Source organism: Pogoniulus pusillus, chromosome 15 (assembly GCF_015220805.1).
Source record: "Pogoniulus pusillus isolate bPogPus1 chromosome 15, bPogPus1.pri, whole genome shotgun sequence".
Lineage (NCBI taxonomy): Eukaryota > Metazoa > Chordata > Aves > Piciformes > Lybiidae > Pogoniulus > Pogoniulus pusillus.
The window spans coordinates 25,611,651-25,633,065 of NC_087278.1; the positions used below are offsets into that span (position 1 = coordinate 25,611,651).

Sequence of the window (21,415 nt, forward strand, 5' to 3'; positions counted from 1 at the left end):
TTGAGCACAGCCCTACGAGGAGAGGCTGAGGGAGCTGGGATTGGTTAGCCTGGAGAAGAGGAGGCTCAGGGGTGACCTTATTGCTGTCTACAACTACCTGAGGGGTGGTTGTGGCCAGGAGGAGGTTGCTCTCTTCTCTCAGGTGGCCAGCACCAGAACAAGAGGACACAGCCTCAGGCTGTGCCAGGGGAAATTTAGGCTTGAGGTGAGGAGAAAGTTCTTCCCTGAGAGAGTCATTGGGCACTGGAATGGGCTGCCCGGGGAGATGGTGGAGTCGCCGTCCCTGGAGCTGTTCAAGGCAGGATTGGACGTGGCACTTGGTGCCATGGTCTGGCCTTGAGCTCTGTGGTAAAGGGTTGGACTTGATGATCTGTGAGGTCTCTTCCAACCTTGGTGATACTGTGATACTGTGAAATGCAGAGCCTTTGGCTCTTCTTTCCCGTGCTACACATAATTAAAGGCAGCTGCAGTTGTCTCATGCCTGCAGTAGATGTTTAGTGCCTTTATGGTGGGCTGTGGTTTAGGTTCTAGCAACTCACGGTGAGGAGCTGAGAGCTCTTGGTGTAAAGCATCACAGCTTTGGCACAGACTTAGCTGGCTGTGGAACAAAGTGCTTATGAGCAGCACAGTAACACCTTCAAACTGACACCCCTCAGTCACTGACAGTGCTGGGTAACACGTCATTCTGCACGGGCAGAGATGTGAGGAAGGCTGTGGGTGGTGTAAGTGAGAGCTGAAAAGGCAGAGAGATCTTTGGTGGAAAGAGACAGCAAGCACATAATGTGGTCTGTTGTGCATCAGAGGCAAAGCATGGTGGTTCCTCAAAAGGACTTGGGGGCTGCAGGTTAAAAAGTGAACCTGTGGAGCTGATTTCCTCTCAATTAAACCACGATGCAGATTTACCCAGCATAATGCAGCATCAGCAGCTAAAGTCTCATCTGGAAGACTGCTATTGTCATGTTAATCAAACAATAAAGTCCTCCTAACTCAGTGCACCGTGTCTGTGGAGAAGAGGATTGCTTTGCTCATTCTAGACAGAAATAAATAAAAGAGATGTAGAAGCATAGAATCATTCAGGTTGGAAAAGACCCTGGAGATCATCAGATCCAACCATCGACCCTGCTTTACCAAGTTCACCACTAAACCATACTGCTGAGTGCCACATCTAAAGACCTTTAAACACCTCCAGGGATGGTGACTCCACCACCTCCCTGGGCAGCCTGTTCCAGTGCTTGACCACACATGTCCTAGTGTCCAGCCTAAACCTCCCTTGGTGCAGCTTAAGCCTGCTCCCTCTTGTTCTGTCACTCATTACCTGTGAGAAGAGGCCAGCACCTACCTCTCTATTGTTCTCTTCAAGTAGTTGTAGAGGGCAATGAGGTCTCCCTTCAGCCTCCTCTTCCTCACACTAACCAGTCCCAGTTCCCTCAGCTTCATCAGCCTCATTCTCTGGGCCCTTCACCAGCTTAGTTGCTCTTCTTTGCATCCCCTCCAGCCCCTCGATGCCTTTCTTGTATTGAGGTGCCCAAAACTGAGCTCAGTTCTCGAGGTGTGGCCTCCCCAATGCTGAGCACAAGGGGACAATCCCCTCCCTCTCTTTGCTGGTCACACCGTGGCTGATCCAAGGCAGAATGCCACTGGCTTTCTTTGCCACCTGGGCACACTGCTGCCCCATCTTCTGCTGACTGTCAGTGACAACTCTGAGGTCCTTTTCTGCTGGACAGCTTCCAGCCACACTTCCCTGGGCCTAGAGCATGTATGACAGCATCAGGCACCAATGTGCTCTCCAGTGTCCGCAGATGGCATCTTGTCTGCACATCACAGTTCATGTGCACTGGGCTCATCCTCACAGATCACCTCTTCTCCCTGCCCTTTCCTAGAGGCAGTTGCTGCCTACATCTGTCTGTGGGAGGGCTCAGCCCTCCTAAATCCACACATGCTGACTTGCAGTCCTATTGTGTGACATTCACATGAACTCCTTGCAGCTTCTGAGCTCCTTCTTTGCATCAGACAAAGTCTTAGGGCAAAGTACAAATTTCTGCATAAGCCTCAGAAAATTATTTACATTACATTCTGACAGAAAGCTCTGCCTGTTGTCTGACAGCTTGGCTCAGAGCATCAATAAAGTTGCATTCTTCTTGCAGATCCACTTCTTTAGAGTCTGGCAGTTATCCTCTTGGATCATGTCCTTTCTTCTGTAAACGGCACAGTTCTCAGTCTCCTCTCTATTTTCAGCTATGCTGGTGAGAGAACAAAAGGGATGCAGAGAGTTGTCAGCTTTAAATTCAGTCCTGGACAAAAATACTGATAATATCCTGCGTGAGGTGTTTGGGTGATGCCCGTTCAGTAACCCACTGAAGCTCCAACAGCCACGCATAGGTGAGATGAGTGCTTGTAACAGAATGCTGGCTGCTGAGGGATGGATGCTCAGAAGTATCAGTCTGAGTTATTGTATAGGGTTAGCACTCCAGGGGGAGTAACCCTGAACCTGGTCCTAGGGGTCTTGACCCCTCCCCAGGGCTGGCTCTGAACACCACCAGGTGATGGTTAGCCCACTCCCCCTTCCAGTCCCATAAAAGCAGGGGGACTGCCTATTTTGCTCGCTCTCTGCATCACTCTGCTCTCTGCCTCGATCATACCACCGTTACCAGCTGTTTTACCACGTGGCCCTCTCCCACGAGGCAGCCAAAGCCACCATCACAAACTCGGGTTGTATTCATACCTTTTGTATTTTGCTTTCCCTTCCCTGTTTCCTTTGTAACCTCCCTACCTCAGATTCCTTTTAAAGTTATTGCTAAACTTTTTAACTTCCAAATCGAGTGAGATTGATTTATTTGGGTGTGCTTACTTCTCTCTCTCTCTCCATCTAATCCCTGTCTTTTGGGAAAGAAGGGGAAGAGGGAAGGGCACTTTATAAAGTTGTTATTGGTTCTATCAACTTTATCTGAGTCTCTGGGAATTTAAACTAGAACCGAGGCAGTTATCATGGTGGAGCAGCCCATTACACCAGCCCATGCACTTGTGACCAGCCACAGAGTTTCCATCTGGGCTGGTGCACTGGCTGGTTAGCTTCCTGTCATCTGTCAAACAGCCTTCAGTGATGCTCCTCACCCTGATGACCTGACTTTCAAAGCCTGGTCTTTAAGGTAAAGTAGCCATTTCTGAGGGGATGGTGAGCTTAGAGGAGTCATTTGGAGGAAAAAACCTCTACCTGCAGCCAAAATGCTGAACTACAGGCACTGTAAGAGGGAGGGGAAGCATCCTTCAGCTGCATGGATGTGCAAGTGTCACATTCAAAGGAGGAAGTCAACACACAGTGTGTGAAGTGAGAGGATTTGTTGGCTGCTTTCAGTGGGAGCAGTGTATGTTGCTGTCTGTCTGTACTAATATAGATGTGAAGTTGAGTGTGGTTAGTCCTGCAGGCAGAAAACAAATCTGTTCCCAAAGGTGCCCATCAGGAACCAGTTAACCTGGAACTGGCCATGAAATAGACCCGAGTAGGTGCTTAGAGCTGCAGGGATCAATCTGTGATTTGGCAAATGAGCTTGAATTCAGAGTTGTATTTCTGTGCAGGGAACCACCCATTCGATATTGCCAGAGACAGCTTCTCCCCCCAACCCTCACCAAATTATCACCTGTTTCCTTTGGCTCTGGGATCTGCAGCTGAACTCCATTGTGTTTTCATGTCCTGCATCTTTGACCCAATCCAGATGTATTTGGTATCTTTCTCTTTGTTGTCTATAAATTCCTGTGGAACAAGCAGAGTCATGTTACCCAATAGCAGAGATTTTCTGCGGTGCTCAGGTCACTGCCTTGCCTCTTGCACAGGTTTTCTGGCTGCCTCAGGACAGGAAAGACATTGGGGTTCTGGAGCATGACCAGAGTAGAGCAGTGAGGCTGGTGAAGGGTTTGGAGTGCATCGTACAAGGAGCAGCTGAGGGAGCTGGGCTCATTTAGTCTGGAGAAGAGAATGCAGAGGGGAGACCTTGTTGCTCTCTGCAGCTACCTGAAAGGAAGTTGGAGTGAGGCTGGTGTAGGTCTCTTCTCTCAAGCAGCCAGCGATGGGATGAGAAGAAATGGGTTTGTGCCAGGGGAGGTTTAGATTGGACATTAGGAGAAAGTTCTTTACTGAGAGAGTGGTGAGGGCTTGGAACAGGCTGCCCAGGTGGGTGGTGGAGTCACCATCCCTGGAGGTGTTCAAGAAGCTGTGGGTGTGGTGCTTCAGGATATGGTTTAGTGGTCATGGTAGTTAGGTTATGGTTGGATTTGACGATCTTAAAGGTCTTTTCCAGCATTAATGAGTCTACAATTCTATATACTCCCTCTCATGAAAAGCAAGGGCAGAGAGGCAGCCATGGTAAAACATTACAGTGGTCCACATGCTTGTGACCAGCCACAGATATTCTGTTCAGGCTGGCACTCTGGTTTGGTAGCTTCCTGTCAGAAAAACCCTCAGTGGTTCTCCTCACCCTGATGAACCAGGATGCAAGGCCTGGTCTTTTAAGTAAAAGGCAAAAGGGGATGGTGAGCTTATCAGAAGAGCCATTTGGTGATTTCTTGCTATTCATTATCCCAAAGGAAAATGAGAAGGAGGTTTTGCTCTTTGAATTTCCATTTAGTGGTTCAATCAGACCTGCCTTCCTAAAGCAAAGCACTGGAAATGGTTGGGAAGCCTTGAGGATTTCCTCCTCAGTAAAACTACTCTAGCTTCCATTTTTGCATCTCTTACATTTCTCTTCAGCCCTACTCTTGCCACTCTCAAAACAAGCTCCTGCCCATGGAGAATCAGATGCTCTGCAGTTGCCTGCAGGTATGCCTGACACCAGGGCCATGTAGGTGAAAGGTTTGACTAAGGCAGATGCCTGTTGCAGAGTTTAAGGCTGATGCATCTCACCATCTCAGTTTCATCTTCAAAGACAAGAAGCTGGGATTTCCTGGCCAAGCAGTTTCTCTGGCTGTCATCCCAGCTCACAGCCTCCTCAGAGAAGTAGTAACATCTGCCTCTGTGGAGTTGCCACCCAGGTGGACACAGCTCACATGTTGTTTCTGTGGGTGGAGAGAGGGAACTATTAGCTCATACCCTGATTTTGTTCCAGTTTCCTTTTAGCATTTTGTGTTCATGTGCTTGCCTGGTTGGTCTGTAAGTGGCCAGTCTTCAGTCCCAAGCATGTGTTTTCTGCATGCAAAGGGAGGTTTGAAGGCTCCAGTGCCACTCCCCAGTTGCTAACTCCCCTGCCATGATGCTGCATACTTTTGCACTCCCACTGCATGTCACCAGGCTCTCTGCCTTCTTGTGTGCCTACTCAGTGAAGAGCACCAGAAGGACATAGGGGATTGCAGAGACACATCTGGTCCTCCCACATGATGTACTTGCTAGCAGGCACTGTGCAATGTGGCATGTTGGAGCAGTGTGCTGCTGGAGTGGGTTCAAAGAAAAGCAACTAAGCTGGTTAAGGGCACAGAGAATGAGTCTGATGAAGGCTGAGGGAACTTGGACTGGTTAATATGAAGTAGAGGAGGTTGAGGGAGACCTTATCATCCTTTACACCTACCCGAAGAGAACAATGGAGAGAGGTAGGTGCTGGTCTCTTCTCACAGGTCATCAGTGACAGACAAGAGGGAGCAGTCTCAAACTGCACCAGAGGAGGTTTACACATTAGGATATTTTTTTTCCCCTGAGAGAATGGCCAAACATTGGAACAGGCTGCCCAGGGAGGTGGTGGTGTCACCATCCCTGGAGGTGTTTAAAGGTCATTTAGATGCAGCACTCAGCGATATGGTTTAGTGATGAACGCGGTAGAGTAGGGTTGATGGTTGGACGTAATGATCTCAAGGGTTTTGATTGGACCTGATGATCTCAAAAGTCTTTCCAAACCTGAATGGTTCTGTGATACTGTGCTGTGAACTCTGTGGATTTGGCACATGATGTGACTGGAAAATGCAGGCAGAAAAGCCATCCAAACTACTCTCATGGAGCTATTGAAGGACCTGTGTGACATAAGGGAAGCACTGCTACCTCCCATTTCACTCAGAGCATCTGGGAGGAGCACCTCCTGTCTTGCATTGTCTGTCTTGGCTTCCTCTAATGTTTCAAAGTTAACATCACTGGTCTCAGTCCATAGACAAGCATTAACATTTCCCCAGACCCAAGAGATCCACAGTGAGAGGAGCAGGAGGGTCTTTTCCTAATCCTTGGGGGAAAATAAAGGATAGAAGAGCTAGAGTCCCTCCCACTCTTTGTGACCAATTATTGTCTGGAAAGCATTCTCCAGGGCAATGAGATGAGCTACTCTATATGATATTGCTGACAGCAAGGCCTGGCAGGAAGAAATGTAAAGAAAGTACCAGAAACTGTTTACAGCAAAGGAGGAGGAAAAATACTGTCATTAAAATGTTAGTTTGGATACTGTCATCACTTCTCTACAGGAACACCATGCCCTCTGGGCAGTGCAGTGTAGTCTCTTGGATGTGGATCACTCATGGTGTTTAGAAACTCAAGAGGATCTTCAAAGTTCAGCTGCTGCTGAGGAAATGACTGCAGTTCATTGTTGCCTCGTTGTTCCTGTTTGAATTCAGGGATACAGAACATCTGTGGTGCAGGGTAGTTTTGCTCAGACTGTCTGGGTTCAAAGTACTCCACAATGGTCGTCACAGGAGCAAATGGGGTGCACCTCGTACTCTGCTTTCTGCTTGAGTGCTGTGTCTTGTTTAGTTTGGAGAAGAGAAGACTGAGAGATGTTTGCAAATATCTGAGTGACAGGTGTCAAGAAGAAGAAGCCAGGCTCTTTTCAATGGTGTCCTGTGATAGGACAAAGGGCAATGGACACAAACTGGCACACAGGAAGTTCCATGTCATGGAATCATAGAATCAAGCAGGTTGGAAGAGACCTCCAAGATCATCCAGTCCAACCTAGCACCCAGCCCTATCCAGTCAACCAGACCATGGCACTAAGTGCCTCAGCCAGGCTCTTCTTGAACACCTCTAGGGACAGCGACTCCACCACCTCCCTGGGCAGCCCATTCCAATGCCAATCACTCTCTCTGTGAAGAACTTCCTCCTAACATCCAGCCTAGACCTCCCCTGGCACAACTTGAGACTGTTCCCCCTCGTTCTGTTGCTGGTTGCCTGGGAGTGAACAGAAGGAGAAACTTTTTCACTGTGAGGGTGGCAGAGCCCTGGAGCAGGCTGTCCAGCAGGGTTGTGGGGTCTCCTTCTCTGGAGACATTCCAAAACTGCCTGGATGTGTCCCTGTGTGACCTGCCCTAGGTGATCCTGCTTTAGGTTGGACTCTATGATCTCCAGAGCTCCCTTCCAACCTCTACCATTCTGTGATTCTGCCAGTGAGTTCTCCTAAACTACAGGTGTCACAGAAAGGGGAAGAGACACAACAGAAGTGCACATACAACACATCTTCCAACTCTGCTGTGAAAGGACTTTCCTCACCCTGCCCATCTTCACACAGTTCCTCCATGAGCCATTTCAGAAGCACCACTGAGACAGTCTTCTCAGGCAAAATATGGTTGCCACTGCTGTTTACACCATGCTGGGACAAGCTTTCTGATTTTCCAGCTCTGCCCTTCAAAACTTGAACAACAACAACAAAAAAGATCATGGTTAACAAGAGGGTCAAGGAGATGTAGTCATAGAATCATAGAATCATAGAATCAACCAGGTTGGAAGAGACCTCCAAGATCATCCAGTCCAACCTAGCACCCAGCCCTATCCAATCAACCAGACCATGGCACTAAGTGCCTCATCCAGTCCTTTCTTGAAGACCCCCAGGGACGGTGCCTCCACCACCTCCCTGGGCAGCCCATTCCAATGGGAAATCACTCTCTCTGTGAAGAACTTCCTCCTAACATCCAGCCTATACCTACCCTGGCACAACTTGAGACTGTGTTCCCTTGTTCTATTGCTGGTTGCCTGGGAGAAGAGGCCACCCCCCACCTGGCTGCAATGTCCCTTCAGGTAGTGGACCTTAAAGATCATCCAGTTCCAAGCCCCTGCCATGGCAGGGACACCTTCCACTAGACCAGGTTGCTCAAAGCCTCATCCAGCCTGGCCTCCAGTTTCTCACCATTCTCACTGTAAAGAATTTCTTCCCAATCTCCACTCTAAATCTGCCTTTCTCAAATTTAAAGCCATTGCCCACTGTCCTACCACTACAAACTTGCTATGGGTTATGATATTGCTAATACCAAGGAAATGTGATTAAATGAATTTGTCTGAAGTTTGACTTTTATTTGTTCAGATCTCAAGTACTTAAGTGAAATGATCTCAAAGAATCATCATGTGTGCAACTTTTATCTTGTAAGGCAGAAGGATCTTTTTTCATAATGAATTGAAAGCTGCACCAGGGGAGGAGGTTTAGGTTGGATATTAGAAGAAAATCCCTCATTTATAAGGTTCTCAAGGACTGGAAGAGCCCCACCCAGGTGCTGATTGAATCCCCAGCCCTGGGCATGCTTCAGGAAGCAAAGATGTGGTGCTGAGGGATGTGATTCAGCACCAGACTTGGTCAAGTTAGAGCATGGTTGGACTCAGTAATCCTAAGGGGTGTTTCCAACCAAAACAGCTCTGTGAACCTCTGACTCTATGCAATCTGCTTCTAGAGCCTCTCAGCATCACTGAGGACACAGCAGACTGCAGCAGCTCCCCTCCATCTGCACTATATGCTTGTTATGTCCGTGACAGATGCCAGTTTCTCCCTTTGGGATGCTCCATTAATTTTCCTGTATAACTTGACACTTGTACTGCAACCCTACAAGAATTTTTCTCCTGACATCATTCTGCTCATGAAGCTCAGTCACACATACAGCAAAGAGATGAAGTGGGTGGTAGGAATTACTCACATGGCTTGGCTAGCATGACTATGATGCTTAGCAGGACGAGCACAAGGACTCCCAGGGCCACTGCTGTGTAGAACCAGACTGAGTGCCTGTGCTGGCAGCCTGGAGGGAGGCAGGAGGAAGAGCAGATTAAGGTCTTTGTCCTGTTGAAATCAGCACTGCTTTATGAATCTCCATTTCTTACATGGAAACAACAGAGAAACCACCTGCTGAAGGCAGTCTGCTGTGTGAAGGATGTGGGCACATTTCACTTATGACCAGTTTGCATCCACTTTGCATACATAAAAGTGAAATCAAAAAGACAGAAAAAGCAAGTGATTTTTGATCCACAGTGCCACTAACGATTCCATTGCTCCTCTTTGGGCTTCCCAGGAGTTGCCTCCTCCCATCTACCCACTGACACCCTGCAAGAACCTGCAGAACAATCCAGAGCAATGTATTTGGGATGGTCTGTGGTAGGTTCATAGAATGGTTTAGGTTGGAAGGGACCTCAAAGATCATCCAGTTCCAACCCCCTGCCATAGGCAGAGACACCTCCCACTAGAATAGGTCACTCGAGGCCTCATCCAGCCTGGCCTTGAACACCTCCAGGGAGGGAGCAGCCACAACGTCCCTGGCAACTTGTGCCAGTGTCTCACCACCCTCACTGTACAGAACCTTTTCCTGACATCTAGTTTAAATCTCCTCTCTGCCAGTTTAAACCCATTACTCCTCATCCTGTCATTACAACACCTTGTAAATTGTCCCTCCCCAGCCTTCCTGTAGGCCCCCTTCAGATATTGGAAGGCTACTGTAAGAGCTCCTCAAAGCCTTCTCTTCTCCAGGCTGAAGAGCCCCAACTTTTGTAGCCTGTCCTCATAGCAGAGCTGCTGCAGCTCTCTGAGCATCTTTGTGGCTTCCTCTGGACTGGCTTTAACAGTTTGCTGTCCTTCTTGGCTCGAGAACTGCACTCAGTATTCCAGGTAGGGTCTGATGAGAGCAGAGCAAAGGGACAGAATCCCCTCCCTTGCCCTGCTGGCCACACTGCTCTTGCTGCAGCCCAGCACAGGGTTGTGTCTGGGCTGCATGTGCACACTGCCAGCTCATGTTGAGCTTTTCATCAACCCAGACCCCCAGGTCCTTTTCCTCAGGGCTGCTCTCAACCATTTCCCACCCAGCCTGTATCTGTGCTTGGGTTTGTGCAGACCCAGGTGCAGGACCTTACACTTGGCCTTGTTGAATTTCATGAGGTTGGCCTGGGCCCACCTCTCCAGCCTGTGCAGGTCCCTCTTGATGGCATCTCTGCCCTCTAGCAAGTCAATTGTGCCACATAGCTTGGTGTCATCTGCAAACTTGCTGAGGGTGCACTTGATTCCTGTGTCCATATCACTGACAAAGATGTTAAACAGCACTGGTCCCAGCACTGACCCCTGAGAGATGCCACTTGGCACTGGTCTCCAGGCAGACATTGTGCTGTTGATCAGCACTCTCTGCGTGCAGCCATCCAGCCAATTCCTCATCCAGCAGTGCTCCACTCATCAAGTCCATGTTTTTCCAGCTTGGTGACCAGGATGTCATGTGGGACAGAGTCAAATGCTTTACTTAGGTCCAGGTAGATGATGTCAGTTGCCCTTCCGTTCTCCACTCCTGCTGTGACTTCATCATAAAAAGCTACCAAGTTTGTCAGCATGATTTGCCCTCAGTGAAGCCATTGCTGGTTACCACCAATCACCTCTGCTTTGTTTTCCATCTGCCTTAACAGAGCCTTCAGGAGGGTCTGCTCCATGATCTTGCCAGGCACAGAGGTGAGACTGACTGGTCTGTAGTTCTCAGGGTCATCTTTTTTCCCTTCTTGAAGATGGGCTTTATGTTTGCCCTTTCAGTTGGTTCCTCCTCTCTGGTCTCCTTCTCCCGTATTAACGTGTGAAAACTGAAAACCAACTTAACTGAATGCAAAGAGAAAGCAAAATACCCTGTGGTGACACCACAGCCCAGTGAAGAACATCTGAGTAAACATCTCTGTGGCTATTTGGCAAGCATTAGCTCATGAGAGTGAAGCACTCAGGAAGAGGATGAACTGAGGTGGTTTGGGGTCAGGGTGCCATTTCCACTGCTTGGTGATGTCCAGTGACAGGACAAGGGGCAATGGGTGCAAGCTGGAGCAGAATAGGTTCCATGGGAACATAAGGAGAAACTTTTTCACTTTGAGAGTGTCAGAGCCCTGGAGCAGGCTGTCCAGAGAGGCTGTGGAGTCTCTTTCTCTGGAGTCATTCTTTACCTTGAGTATCTTCAGGGATGTGGCCTCAACCACCTCCCACCTGGATGTGTGACCTACTATAGGTGATTCTGCTCTGGCAGGGATCAGACTGATCTTTGGAGGTCCCTTCCAAGCCCTACCATTCTGTGATGCTGTGATTCTGTGATCTCTAATGGGTAACAAACAATCAAACAAAAGAGCACACTACCAGAGGTGGAGGTCTCTGGACTGCAGCTCCCTTTGGGTTTCAGCTTCACAGGCAGCTCAGCGTAAGTGATGGCGTTTCCTGTAAGGAGCAGGGAAATGCTGACATTTGTGGTTGTGCAAGCCATGAAGTGGAGAAACAATAAAGGAGAGGCCTGCACCTCTGCTTCCAGAGCTGCTGGTTCAGCTTTTTTTTTTTCCTTTTTCTTTTTGGTCAGAAACAACAGATAAGATGATGACTTAAATTTTCCTGCTGCTGCCAGGAAGTAACTAAAAGCCTCCTCCATAACCTTCATTTGAACTACTTGGGTCATGTGTGGCTGTACCAGGAGGCAGACAGACTGCCTGAGGGATGGGTAAGACCTGGCTGCTATCCATAAGAAACATCCTATTTGGTGTCATGTCATAGGGGCTTAAAGGGCATGGTGGTGACCACTTCGTGGAGCAGGGAGACTCCAAACAGAAAACTGCAACTCAGAGAGATGCTTCTGCAGCAGTCCTGGACTGCATCAAAGGCAGTGCGGGCAGCAGGTCCAGAGAGGTGATGCTGCCCCTCTGTTCTGCTCTGGTGAGACCCCACCTGGAGTGCTGCATCCTGCTCTGGAGCCCTCTAATGGAGTGGGTCCAGAGGAGGGACACAAACATGATCAGAGGGCTGGAGCACCTCTGCTCTGAGGACAGGCTGAGGGAGCTGGGGTTGTTCAGGCCAGAGGAGAGAAGGCTCCAGGCAGAGCTAATAGCAGTCTGCCGGTACCAAGAAGGCTGCAGAGGGACTGTTTGCAAAGGCCTGCAGCGACAGGATGAGGGACAATGGTTTGAAATGAGAGAAGAGCAGACTTAGGTTGAATTTTAGGAGCAAGTTCTGCATCTTGAGGGTTCTGCAACACTGCAACAGGTTGCCCAGGGAGGGAGCTGAGGCCCCATCCCTAGAGATATTCAAGGTGAGGCTGGACAAGGCTCTGAGCAAGCTGATCTGGTGGATGATGTCCCTGCTGACTGCAGGAGGGTTGGACTGGATGACTTTTGGACTGAAAATGTGATTCTGGAAAAATCCCTACTGGAAAATGAAAGAGGAAGAGCAGTAATGCAGTGCTTCCTTCAATGACTGTCTGCACTTTGGGTTGCCTCTGGTATTCTGACATGAGTTAATTTACTATTCCTATTCTATAGAGACATCAGATCACTGGTCAGATTTCCAGACTAGACAGTCATTTTATGGAGCATATTCTAATAGATTGTTCATCAGATTTCAAAGAATGGTTTGGGTTGGAAGGGACCCTAAATACCATCCAGTTCCAATCCCCCTGCCATGGACAGTGACACCTCCCACTAGAACAGATTGCTCAAGATCTCATCCAGCCAGGCCTTGAACACCTCCAAGGAGGGCACATCCATGACCTTCCTGTGCAACCTGTTCCAGTGTCTCACCACCCTCACTGGAAAGAATTTCTTCCTAATCTCCAGTCTTAATCTGCCCTCCTCAAGCTTCAATCCATTCCCTCTCATCCTTACACTACAAGCCCTTGTCAAAAGTCCTTTCATGTCTTTCTGAAAGGCTGCTCTAAGGTCTCCCCAGAGCCTTCTTTTCTCCAATCTCAATAGTTCCAGCTCTCATAGCCTGTCCCCATAGGTGAGGTTCATATTAAAAAACCAATAAAGATGATGCCCCATATTCAGAAATGAGCATTTTTTGCTTCTGAGTCTGTTAGTTAGAGCAGGCAATCAGGACTGAGATAATACCCCACAGTGATACTGACTGAGGAGCAGCTCTGCCGATTTGTATTCCGTGGTGATCCCTTGCACCCATTGCAACTTTTCACTCTTTCTCTGCAGCATTTTATAGCATTATTCTGGTATCAGTGACAGGTTTTAAAGCACGAGAGAAAGAGAGAGGTAGAGAAACAGCGAGAAAACAGTGGATGACCAAGGGCTGAGGAGAGGTTTTACCTGGAACCGATGCCCGAGCAGGAAGCTGCTGCCTTTCCCGTGGCAGCATCACCACGTCTGCATATGTGATCTCATCTGCCATTGATGAGCAAGTCCCTCTGGCTTATGGAAAGAGCTGGCTTAACACAGTGGGTTGCAACCTGTATTGCCTTTGCCTGCCTCCAGAAGTGTACATATGCCGTGCTATGCCCATGAGGAAGGCTGAGCAACGAGATCAAAGGAAGGAAGTTACTTCTTTCAATACAGCTTCAAAGCCTATTTTCAGCCGCCATTCTGACTCTTCTTGTGTCAGCTCTTACCCTTCAGAATACATCACCAAAAAAAAAGAAACCCCAGAAGATATAACCCCAGTATTTTTATTAATATAAACCATTTCTTGTTGGCCGAAGCAGAGCAAAGTTTCTAAGGAATAAGAAAAAAGGGAACAAAACTTTTGCTGCTACCACAGTACAGATCTGTCCTGTGGATATATTATGCCCACATGCATGATCTTCTTCACCTAAAAGGAAGACAAACAGGATATATAGAAGTATAAGGTGATGTGGGGCTAATTCAACTGCAACCACAGTTAGAGCTATAAAAATACAGTTCAAATTCTAGCCTGCTTCTTCCACTGATTACCATAATGGCTTAACAACTGAATTTAGGTTATATTACTGATCCTTTAAATTTAACTCCAGATAAAGTAATATCATAGGATCACAGAAAGGTTTGGGTTGGAAGGGACCTCTGAAGGTCAAATAGTAGAACCCCCTGCAGTCAGCAGGGACATCCTCCACCAGATCAGCTTGCTCAGAGCCCTGTCGAGCCTGATCTTGAATATCTCCAGGGATGGGGTCTCAACAACTTCCCTGGGCAACCTGTTCCAGCACCCTCATGGTAAAGTGATGTGAGCAATGCCTTTTAAAAGAATGCTTCAGCACTTTGCTGTAACAGCAGTTACAAGGGCTTGAGCCACCTGCTGCTTGAGCCAGCAACTCCCCAGGCAGAAAGCCTGAGTTGCCTTTAACTCCTAGTTCACAACGCCTGTGTCAGCTGCAGGTTATTTTGGTGGCAGTGTTTTTGTCTTCTGTTCCGGAAAGAAACAGCCCAAAACACCCAAAATCCCCAGAGATCTGAAATGAAACTTACAGCCCTTCTAAAACCTAAACATACATTTCAGAACACACAAAGTCCTGTGTGTGCACAGTCCCGACATTTTCAGCTGAGAAGCGGTTTTCTGTTCTGCTGAGGACAGGCTGAGGGAGCTGGGGTTGCTCAGCATGGGGAAGAGAAGGCTCCAGGCAGACCTAACAGCAGCCTGCCAGGACCTGAAGGGGGCTATAAGAAAGCTGCAGAGGGATTGTCTGCAAAGGCCTGCAGGGACAGGATGAGGGACAATGGTTTGAAATGAGAGAAGAGCAGATTTAGACTGGATGTGAGGAACAAGCTCTGCACCACGAGGGTGCTGCAACACTGCAACAGGTTGCCCAGGGAGGGAGTTGAGGCCTCATCCCTGGAGATATTCAAGATCAGACTTGGTAAGGCTGTGAACAAGCTGATCTAGTGGAGGATGTCCCTGCTGACTGCAGGTGGGTAGGACTGGATGACCTTTGGAGGTCCCTTCCAAGCCAAACCACTCTGTGATTCTATCCTGTGATAGATCCTGTTTGCTTTTTCTGTTACCTTCAATGGGACTTAAAAAACTCTAGAAAAGTTTGTTGTTGCAATATTCCACTCATGACCATTCTCCTTCTTACTTTCAGCATTAGTAAGAGTGTTCAGTGCAGAAACAAAAAGGTTTAGGGAAAGGAAAAAGAGCCTTTGCTAGTCATGGAACAGATTACTCAGAAGTGCCTCTCAAGTAAAAGTTCCTGGCCGCCTAGATCATTGGTGCTCTGTCATCAGCCACAAAGTGATCAGCATGCAGATGTGGATACTGCTAACTGGATATTGAGAATGTTTGTTTCGTGCTAACCTACATCCTGGCCATAACATGCAACAGAACTCTCCCCTGGCTGAATCAGTTCCCGACACTTCCTCCTGAGCTTCTCACCATCCTGTACAGCAGGAGATTTAGGTTCTGAAATGGAAAAAAAAAAAGCCAAAACCTGAAACAAAAATGCAAACAAAAACCTACTTTCCTGATTTGGTTTTGTTGAAACTTCAGTCCATAAAGGAGATCTGGAAGGCCGAAATGGTTGCTTGAACTCTCTCTTGCCATCATTGCATATAGAAACATTGAATGCATTGAGTTGGGAGGGACCTTCAAAAGCCATTTAGTCCAATTCTCCACTAGATCAGGTAGTCCAGAGCTTTGTCCAGCCTGACCTTGAATGCCTCCAGGGTTGAGGCCTCAACTGCCTCCTTGGGCAACCTGTTGGAGGGTTCCAGCACCCTCATGGTGCAGAATTTGTGCCTAACATTCAACCTGAATCTGCTCTTCTTTCATTTCAAACCACTGTCCCTCGTCCTGTCCCTGCAGGCCTTTGCAAGCAGTCCCTCTGCAGCCTTCTTGTAGCCCCCTTCAGGTACTGGCAGGCTGCTATTAGGTCTGCCTGGAGGCTTCTCTTCCCCAGGCTGAACAACTCCAGCTCCCTCAGCCTGTCCTTGTAGCAGAGGTGCTCCAGCACCCAGATACACACCTAAGCAGTCTTTTCTCAGATCATTGTCTCCTAAATGATTCAAAACCATCAAGATACAATCTTGTATGGTTTGTATAAGCATAGGTCTTTCTGAGCTAGTGGAAAAACCCCCAGTGTTTCTGGTTTGGGTGAAGATGTGTCCCTGCTCTGCCCTGCCCTCCCCTCTCCTTTGAAAAACACATGTTCAGACACAGGAGTGACCTCAGCCCAGGCAGTTATATCCTTTGTGATCTCGCAGATTGCCACTTGCCTGAAGGAAGTGATGAGTGCATGCAGCTATTTTCCAGAGCAAATTCATAGAACAGCCATAAGGAGTTCAGGTTCTTGTTTCCTATTTGAAGTCTAAGTGCTGTGCTCACCGTTAGGGCTGATTATACAAAGGAAGGTGACTTTCACTGCCCACACAGGCAACGGAAAGCTCCCTCTCTGCAGCCCATGAGTCTACAACTACCTGAAGGGAGGTTGTAGCCAGGTGGGGGGTGGCCTCTTCTCCCAGACAACCAGCAACAGAACAAGGGGACACAGCCTCAAGTTGTGCTGGGGTAGGTCTAGGCTGGATGTTAGGAGGAAGTTGTTGGCAGAGAGAGTGATTGGCATTGGAATGGGCTGCCCAGGGAGGTGGTGGAGGCACCGTCCCTGGAGGTGTTCAAGCAAAGCCTGGCTGAGGCACTTAGTGCCATGGTCTGGTTGATTGGACAGGGCTGGGTGCTAGGTTGGACTGGATGATCTTGGAGGTCTCTTCCAACCTGGTTGATTCTACGATTCTATGATTCCACTCAGAACGGGGCAGGTCTGCAGGGATGAGCTCATTGTCAGCCTGCAGGATCATGGAGTCCTCTGGAGAAGAGGGGACCTCTGCAGTCTTCTAGTCTAACCCAAGCTGAAAGCAGGGCTGACTCCAGTTAGATCAGGTAATTCAGGGCTTTATCCATGCAGATTTTAGTGATCCCTTTGGACAGCAATCCCATAGCCTCCCTGTGAACGCGTTGTGGTTGCTGCTCCAATCTTATAAAGTAAGAATCTGGTTTCCTTCTGCCTGATCATGATCTCAGGGCTGCAACTTCTACCCATTGCTTCTGCCCCTTTGAGAAGACACCACCTCTGGCTTCTCTGTAACCCTCTTGTCCGTTCCCTAGCAGAACACTGCAGACAAGCTGGCAGGCTCCTGTTAAGGAATACACACAAATTCCACAGGAGAGAGTTGCTTTGGTTTGTTCAGACAGGGTTGCAGCTGCACCTTCACCACGTGAGTGTCTCCAGAATCTGAACAGACCTTTTGCTTGTGCCACTGGCGGGCCTCTTCTCCCAGGCAACCAGCAATAGAACAAGGGGACACAGTCTCAAGTTGTGCCAGGGTAGGTATAGGCTGGATATTAGGAAGAAGTTCTTCACAGAGAGAGTGATTGGCATTGGAATGGGCTGCCCAGGGAGGTGGTGGAGGCACCGTCCCTGGGGGTCTTCAAGAAAAGCCTGGCTGAGGCACTTAGTGCCATGGTCTAGTTGATTGGTTAGGGCTGGGTGCTAGGTTGGACTGGATGATCTTGGAGGTCTTTTCCAACCTGGTTGATTCTATGATTCTATGATTCTATGATTTTGCAAAACCAGTGCTTCAAAAGCAGGCAGTGCTTCAGCCTGCTCATCATCCACTGTCATCTTTTCACATTCAGATGTCAGTCTCTCAGGTTTGTTACTCCTGGGGAAAAGAGCCATGGAATACCAAAATGCATCTTCACAGGCTGTACTGTGGGTTGGCCACCCACGAGGCTTAACTCCTCCCAGGATCTGCTACCGGCTCACATCTTTTGGATTCACCAGATAGAGCCCTGCCTAATCCTCTTTGTTCATCTCACCCCCTTACCTAACATTCACAGAATGCTTTAAGTTAGAAATGACCTTAAAGATCAGACAGTTCCAACCCCCTGCCATGGCAGGGACACCTCCCACTAGAACAGGTTGCTCAAGGCCTCATCCAGCCTGGCCTTGAACTCCTCCAGGGAAAGGGCATCCATGACTTCCCTGGGCAACCTGTGCCAGTGTCTCACCACCCTCACTGGAAAGAATTTCTTCCTCATCTCCAGTCTAAATCTGCCCTCCTTGAGCTTCAATCCATTCCCTCTTATCCTGTCACTACAAACACTTGGGAAAACTCCCTTTCCTGTCACTTGGAAAAAGTCCCTTCCCAGCTTTCCTGTAGCCCCTTCAGGTACTGGAAGGTTGCTCTAAGGTCTACCTAAAGCCTTCGCTTCTCCAGGCTGAACAGTCCCAACTCTCTCAGCCTGTTCCCACAGGGGAGGTTCTCCAGACCCTTGATCATCCTGATGACCTCCTCTGGACCCACTCCAGCAGCTCCATGTCCCTCTTATGCTGGGGGCACCAGAACTGGAGGCAGTGCTGCAGGTGGGGTCTCAGCAGAGCAGAGGGGCAGAATCCCCTCCCTGTGCTGCTGCTCTCCCTGCTTAGGATGCAGCCCAGCACAGAGCTGCCCTTTGGGCTGCCAGTGACCACTGCTGGCTCATGGTGAGTTTATCACCAGCTGACATGCTCATGTCCTTCTCCTCTCCTCACCCAGCCTCGATTTGTGTTTGGGATTGCCCCAACCCAGGTACAGGACCTTGCACCTGGCCTTGTTGAACCTGATGAGGTTGGCTTGGGCTTACCTCTCCATCCTGTCCATGTCCCTCTGGTGGGAAGCCCCACGCTTCCCTCCAGCATATCAACCACCCCACATACCCAACTGGTTTCATGCTCAGACTTGCTGAGGGTGCCTCAAGCCCACTGTCCATGTCTGACAGAGATGTCAAACAGCACTGCTCCCACTTTAGCTTGCAGGACACAAACGCTGCTGAGGCCTGTGGCAGAGCAGAGCTTGCTGTCTGTCAGTCAGCCACATCTCAGGGAGGGTGGCAGGGATGGTTTTAGCCTGTTTGCCAGAGCACAGAGCTGTCTGCTGGTTAGGACCTCTCTGTGAGGAAAGTTGTGCAGGCTCCCTCTACGCATTGCTTTGAGTTTGGCACTCTGGAGCCTCAGTGGCTCTGCTGAGGCAGACAAAAGCAGGTTCGTGGTTTTCCCCACCTGACTGCACACAGATTCTCCACTTTGAGCTGTGTAATGCCACTTAGTCATGTTCTGGTGTTAGCACAGTTACTGGTTCCACTCCTGCCCGGAGTGAGTGTGACAGCAGCTGCAGATAACACTGCTGTGGGTGTGACTGTGTCCTTCAGTGTGAGCAAAGGCAAAAGCCAACTGAAAACAGCCATGTGGGCTGCAAAGCAGATCTCAGCACCCTCTGCCACAGAACAGGCAGCACATCCCGGGCTTCCAGCTGCCTCATGGTGCACATTTTGAAGAGCCTGAACCTCTGCTCTGACAACAAAATGAGCCTGGGCTGCAGTGCAGAGACTTCCAAGCTAACCTGAGTGAATCCCATGAGTGAATCTCCAGTCCTAAACCCTGCGTGACAGCAGAGCCTGTATGTGCAGGGAGGTGCAAGAGCAGCACCCAGAAGACATGATCAGAGATAGGGCTGCAATCAAAGATACTTCCTGCCATAAATGAAACTCTGTGCACATTGCAGTAAAAAAAGAGAGTCATCTAAACAGAGCAAACCTGTTGGTTTACCAAGGAAAAGACCCCCAAAAAGGACTTATTGAGCCAGCAGTACTTGCAGATTGCAGGATGAGTGTTTCCATGCCAGTAGATTCATGCTCAGCAGGTAGGGCTTGGAGTAGGTGGGAAGCAAACAGGGTGTCCTAGTTTTGGTGGGACATGTCTAAGTAGACCAGGCTGCTCAGGGCCCTATTAGGTTTGACCTTGAGTCATCTCCAGGGCTGGGGCTTCAATCACGTCCATGGGCAAACTGTTGTAGTACTTCACTGCCCTCACCATGAAGAATGTCCAAATGTCCAACCCTGCTCTGGTTTAAAACTGTTGTCCCTAAAAATGACAAGCAGCATGACAGTGAAAACCCAGTGCAGAAGGAGAGTCTGCAGTGGTGAAGAAAAGCACAGCTATCAAGCACTTATTTCACTTCGTTCAGCAGATGCAGTACCTCAGATCCTTTTCAGCATCCCATTTCAAGAGAGGCATTGACAAGCTGGTACAAATCCAGTGGACAGCAGCTAAGGAGGTGAGGATGTGCCAGAGTCAGGGTCCAGGCAGCCTGGAGAAGATGAGATTAAGGGGAAGAAGGTCTAGTTTGACACCATTCATCACTTCATGGGAAGAGGCATTTGCAGAAGTTGGAGCCAGGCTCTTCTCAGATATGCAATGGGCACAAGCTGTAGGGCTGCAGAGGAAGAATTTTTTCCTTCATAAGAGTACTGAAAGCATTAAAACAGGTACCCAGAGAGGCTGTGTGATTGCTGTCCTTAGCTACATCCCACAGGAAGAAGAGAGCTGCTCTGAGTGACACCATCTAATGTTGAACTTAGCCTTGCTGCAAGCAGGAGATTCCAGAGAGCCTTTCTTCCCCTTTTATTTGATGGGTCTATGATTCTGTAATTATTTTTTTCCCCTCTGGAAGTTTAAAGAAGCCTAGAGGCTTGTGATCAATACCAGACCAAGGGAGCCTTTTGGGGGCTCTCCAGCCCTTACTGTGTAATTTTCAGCCTAGGGAACAAGTTAAGACCACGAAAAGCATTTCCCCGCAACCTTCTGGTGCCCTCTAGCGGTGCCTCTTGACAACTACAAGTACCTGACTGCATTTTCACAGGATCACAGTATCACAGTATCACACAGTATCACCAAGGCTGGAAGAGACCTCACAGATCACCAAGTCCAACCCTTTACCACAGAGCTCAAGGCCAGACCATGGCACCAAGTGCCACGTCCAATCCTGCCTTGAACAGCTCCAGGGACGACGACTCCACCACCTCCCCAGGCAGCCCATTCCAGTGTCCAATGACTCTCTCAGGGAAGAACTTTCTCCTCACCTCCAGCCTAAATCTCCCCTGGCGCAGCCTGAGGCTGTGTCCTCTTGTTCTGGTGCTGGCCACCTGAGAGAAGAGAGCAACCTCCTCCTGGCCACAACCTCCCCTCAGGTAGTTGTAGACAGCAATGAGGTCTCCCCTGAGCCTCCTCCTCTCCAGGCTAACCAATCCCAGCTCCCTCAGCCTCTCCTCGTAGGGCTGTGCTCAAGACCTCTACCCAGCCTCGTTGCCCTTCTCTGGACACGCTCAAGCATCTCAGTGTCCCTCCTAAACTGGGGGGGCCCAGAACTGAACACAGCACTCAAGGTGTGGTCTAACCAGTGCAGAGTACAGGGGCAGAATGACCTCCCTGCTCCTGCTGGCCACACCATTCCTGATGCAGGCCAGGATGCCACTGGCTCTCTTGGCCACCTGGGCACACTGCTGGCTCATGTTCAGGTGGGTATCAATCAGCACCCCCAGATCCCTCTCTGTCTGGCTGCTCTCCAGCCACTCCGACCCCAGCCTGTATCTCTGCATGGGGTTGTTGTGGCCAAAACAACAAAACCATCAATGACCTTTTTTTCCCCTCCCTTCTTCAGATATAGCATTTCGAGATTTAAATGTTAATTCTTGCAGCTGCAGAC

General features: G+C 49.1%; 1 protein-coding gene across 1 annotated transcript; it reads right to left on the reverse strand.

Annotated features, from left to right (window-relative positions):
* Nucleotides 1–2,110: 2,110 nt before the first annotated feature.
* LOC135181600 (killer cell lectin-like receptor subfamily F member 1) lies at nt 2,111–13,319 on the reverse strand. The gene is made up of 7 exons (XM_064154839.1): nt 13,238–13,319; nt 11,295–11,372; nt 8,854–8,952; nt 7,445–7,585; nt 4,895–5,046; nt 3,636–3,748; nt 2,111–2,240 (listed from the first exon to the last, which is right to left on the reverse strand). The coding sequence occupies exons 1-7, from the start codon at nt 13,317–13,319 to the stop codon at nt 2,111–2,113; spliced, it is 795 nt and encodes a 264-aa protein (XP_064010909.1).
* Nucleotides 13,320–21,415: the final 8,096 nt, after the last annotated feature.

What these genes read in the sequence shown, in the direction of transcription:
- LOC135181600 (XM_064154839.1), bottom strand. Translation starts at nt 13,319, where the DNA reads ATGGCAGATGAGATCACATATGCAGACGTGGTGATGCTGCCACGGGAA. An exon ending in TCCAGAGACCTCCACCTCTG is followed by an intron (nt 8,953 to 11,294) that starts GTAGTGTGCTCT and finishes GCCTCCCTCCAG; the next exon opens with GCTGCCAGCACAGGCACTCA. An exon ending in AGTCATGCTAGCCAAGCCAT is followed by an intron (nt 7,586 to 8,853) that starts GTGAGTAATTCC and finishes TTGTTGTTCAAG; the next exon opens with TTTTGAAGGGCAGAGCTGGA.